The 4,001-nt window shown below is 53.0% G+C and overlaps 1 protein-coding gene across 1 annotated transcript; it reads left to right on the forward strand.

Moving 5' to 3' along the window:
* Positions 1-1,029: 1,029 nt before the first annotated feature.
* On the forward strand, positions 1,030-2,736 carry VOLCADRAFT_89789 (uncharacterized protein; the record flags this gene model as incomplete). The annotated part of the gene is made up of 4 exons (XM_002949333.1): positions 1,030-1,078; positions 2,042-2,318; positions 2,371-2,638; positions 2,671-2,736. The coding sequence occupies 4 exons, from the start codon at positions 1,030-1,032 to the stop codon at positions 2,734-2,736; spliced, it is 660 nt and encodes a 219-aa protein (XP_002949379.1).
* Positions 2,737-4,001: the final 1,265 nt, after the last annotated feature.

A 4,001-nucleotide genomic window follows, 5' to 3' on the forward strand; every position in this document is an offset into this window, starting at 1 on the left:
CTGAGCCGCGAATTGCAATTCTCTAGTGAGAATTGTCAGGTCTCCATCTCCCATATGATGTGTCTCCTGTAAACAAATGACATCTAACCTATGTTGGGCCCATACTCTAGCCGCAGCATGGATACGAGTAAATGCCGAATGCGTGAATAAACCTGCTACATTATGGGACGCTATGCGAAGGGGTCTATTATTAGGCCTCCTGCATCTTGTCCGTCGCCCCATTTACCTAGGGGGTATTTCCGTATCCCCATTTCCGCGGACTACTACTATATTTCTCACTTCCTCCTCCTCGCCGACTTGCATGAGGTCACCCGGGTCGTCATGTGGAAGAACATGAAACCTGGGCGGGCTTATTACCGAGTCCCTCCTCTTGTGTTGGGGACTGACCCCTGGAGATGACGTGCGTGACGTTGGTTTGTCCGCATGCTTGCCCAGCACAGGTTGGTCGGTGGGCAGAATTGGGTTTCCACGATGCGTCCGTCTGTTTTGTAATTGCCATTGCTGTTCATCTGGCCTATTTCCGGCCACATCTTGAATCGGTTGGCCAAGTAAGGGGTGCGTGATGGAGTGAGTTTTGGGGATAGAAGCTGATGTCGGTAGTCCCGGTTGATTGGTGGTTGTGTATGAGAGCTGCTGCTGTTGTCGCTGCTGCTGCTGTACAGGTCCTATTATACGGAATCATAGGCAATGTCGTTTACAACATCAAGTGTATACATACCTGTATACCGCATAGCCTAAACTTCCCTTGCTACAGGTTATGATGTAAAAATGTACTTATAATACTATGCCATACATGATCGTATATTAGGCCATCACTTACACATGCGCCTCTTATGCCTAAGCCTTTAAGTCTCGTATAATACGTGTACACCTTACTGGCCTATATACCTTTCACCTATTTTCCCGAATATCTCGCCTATAAAATGCCCGAAAAAATACAGTAGGTGACTCACCGTGGGACCAGGATCAAACAAGTATGCTGTGCAGGTACACGTTACTATATTGAGCTACCGGTGCGCAGCATCGACCATGCAGCACAGTGTTACATTTGGCTTCAATACTCTCTGGCGCCATGCAGGTGAAGTCCAGGCCAAGTCCCGACGGTGCCATGCCAGCCCGCTTTTGCACTGCACAGCCAGCTGCATTGTACCCTTCCGAAGAATCTTAGGTTTTTTAAGCAGCCCCTCCATGTGTCCGGTCGTACTGTGCCGAATAAAACATCCGTACAGAAGCCCAAAAGCCAGGAGCGAATTTTACCGCACGGATGCGCGCGTGCGATTCGCAAAATGCGCCTGTACAAGTGTATATAAATTCCTGGCGGAAAGACCGAGGATCGCCAGCGCGTTGCGCAGGTGGGCATGTTGGCCATAGCCGCACGCGGCATGCAGGCTGGACTATTGCGTGGCTGCTTTGCAGTAACTGAAAGCACCAAAAGCCAACGTCGTAGCTTGCAACTCTGGGCTCGTGAAACTGCCGCGGAAGATGAAGCGCTGGCGAAGAGGCAGTTGTATGCAGCACCTTGTTCAGAGTAAAGTCAAATTACAAAGTTGCGCAAAGTATAACATACATAAACTTAATTAAACATAAGAACAGATAAGACGTTTAGAGCCTTGTCGGTGACATGGACGCCGCTGTTGGCTTGGAACAGCTATTTGCTGTGCATAGGGACGTGCCCGCGTTAGCCGTGTTGCAACAGCTCAGGATGGATTTCAGCCAGCAACAGCCTCAAGAGCTGCTGCACAACCACCGGGAATGTCTTCAGTTGGGCACGTGTAGTTTTGGTCGGCGGGGTCGAGCAACGTACGCAATGCGCACAGAAACAAAGGTGCAGCGTTCTGTAACATCGCCAACATATCCGGTACGCGGTGGCAGGCTTGCCGAGCACGAAATGAAGGGGGGGTCGCATCTCACCATTCAACTAAGCATGCATGTGCTCGGTTGAATGCTCGGTAGCGTGCGAGTTTACCCCTATCAGGATGTTTGTTTGCATATCCCTCCAAGCGAGAGGGCTTGGACCCTCCCTCCCTCCATGCCCGTGCAGCGTTCTTGTACAACGTGACGGCAGAAATACATGAGGGCGACATGCCGGACAAAGCGACGGCCACGCACGCCACAATCATGCAGCTGTGGATCGCGGCTGCCGGCAGCCTGCGGGCGGATACCGCCATTGCGCTGATCTATGATTACGGCATGGACGCGGGCACCGTCCTCAAGGCGGACCAAGACTTCGCGCTCTCGGTGCTGAGCGTCGGGCACCCTCCTGGCCACCACCACGCCAGCCAAGCGAGCCGCAACCAGCCCCGCCGAGCCACTTTCCAGTGCCCCCGCCCGCACGTGACTATATACCATCACATGCGCACCGACCGGCAGGGTGTACGTCGGCCAGTCCCGGGACCCTCAACGGCGCTTCCAAGCTCATGCCCGCAACCCACCCAGCCGGATGAAGGACGACGCCTGCTGCTACCAACCCTTCCGAGACCACTTCACCCTCACGCGCCTCATGTCCACCGCCAATCCTGCTCTGGCCCAAAAGATGGAGGCCCTCTACATCGCGCAGTTCAAGGCTCAGGGGCCGGGCGGCTACAATGTGCTGCACAGGCCGTCTTCCGCCAGCCCGGCCTTCTACGCTATGAGACACGTGCAGCGCCCACACGCCCACCGCCGTCACAGTCCAAGACGATGACGCCCCTGCCACGCTTGCCTAGCCCACACAGCAACTGGACACTTAACGCTTGACGGATAGGGTCCCACAATTTCGGCGCTAGGCTTCTGGACATTGGGCGGTGCTGTTGAATTTGGGCACGGTCGCACTTAGGGTGTCATTCACTGTGCATACATGTCCGACCTTAACTCGTGTGTGAACGGCTGCCCATACGGACAGCAGCGCTTGGGATGGTCTATTGTGTGAGCGTTCGGGGATAGGGGGGGGTCCGCTGCGATCCTTTCTATGTTGCCCCGTCGCGTCATCGGGGGCAAGTTGGTAGCAAGTTGGTAGCGTGCAAGTTCACCCATCATGTTGCCTGTTCTGGCATGGCCATCCACGCGAGACAGGGAACTTGAACCTAGGCATTCTTCTTCGTTCCTACATCATAGCATTGACCGACGCGACATCGCCTGTGCACGCGCTGTTCCTGTGGGGCTGTTCTTGTTCTTCTAATTGTGGTTCCTGTTGTTCTTGCATACATGACTGCATATACATTGCACCGTGCGCCAAACGCCCTGGAAACAACTTCGACTCATCTCACATTCCATTATGCAAACGCACTTTCCTCTCCAGCCTGGCCCCATTCTGTTCCTCGCAAAAGTACTTGGGCAACTTATATTCCAACACCATACGGACTTTAGAAACGTATAACGCGGGCAGCTGCTTCACAAGGACCCCCCTATTTTAATCTTTATCAGCAATCCCTAAGGAATCCCAACCTCTCATTACTTGCAAGTTGATTACCAGCCCACCGCGGTACGACACCTGATCGGCTTCCCGGAGATGCTTCGTCTGACCAATCTAAGTCGCCTGAGTCAAAGAGCACTCCAACGACTAATTCAAGAGCCAAGTCAGGTACTAAAAACGCGTATTACGCTGATAGTGCTTTGGCTCTGTCGACCTTCCGCGGTTATTCGCAATCAATTACGTCGAGCAGTGGTCGCTTAGGTTTTAATATATTATCATAACGATATAACCGAGGTGATTTTGGTTATGTTGCTAAGATTACCAGCGGTTTACCTTCCGTACCGCATCACTCTCCTACCGGTGTCGCATCGCGTCATTGTGCGCAGGAAACCGGGTTGGACGTCTCCATACACACGAGCTTCCTTGGCGGGCTATGTCTTAGCAGGGAACCCCTTAGGCGCAAAAAATCTAGGTTGTCGTGTTTATCTACATGCCCCACCAAGCAAGCGAGTGTGGCGTTAAGATCTGCTAAGTTGATCCTAGCTTTATGCATGCAAGGCATAAGAAAGCATGAAACCAGCTCGGGCCTTGTTTCCAGTGGGACCTGGTG

This window comes from Volvox carteri, assembly GCF_000143455.1.
Source record: "Volvox carteri f. nagariensis unplaced genomic scaffold VOLCAscaffold_14, whole genome shotgun sequence".
NCBI lineage: Eukaryota > Viridiplantae > Chlorophyta > Chlorophyceae > Chlamydomonadales > Volvocaceae > Volvox > Volvox carteri.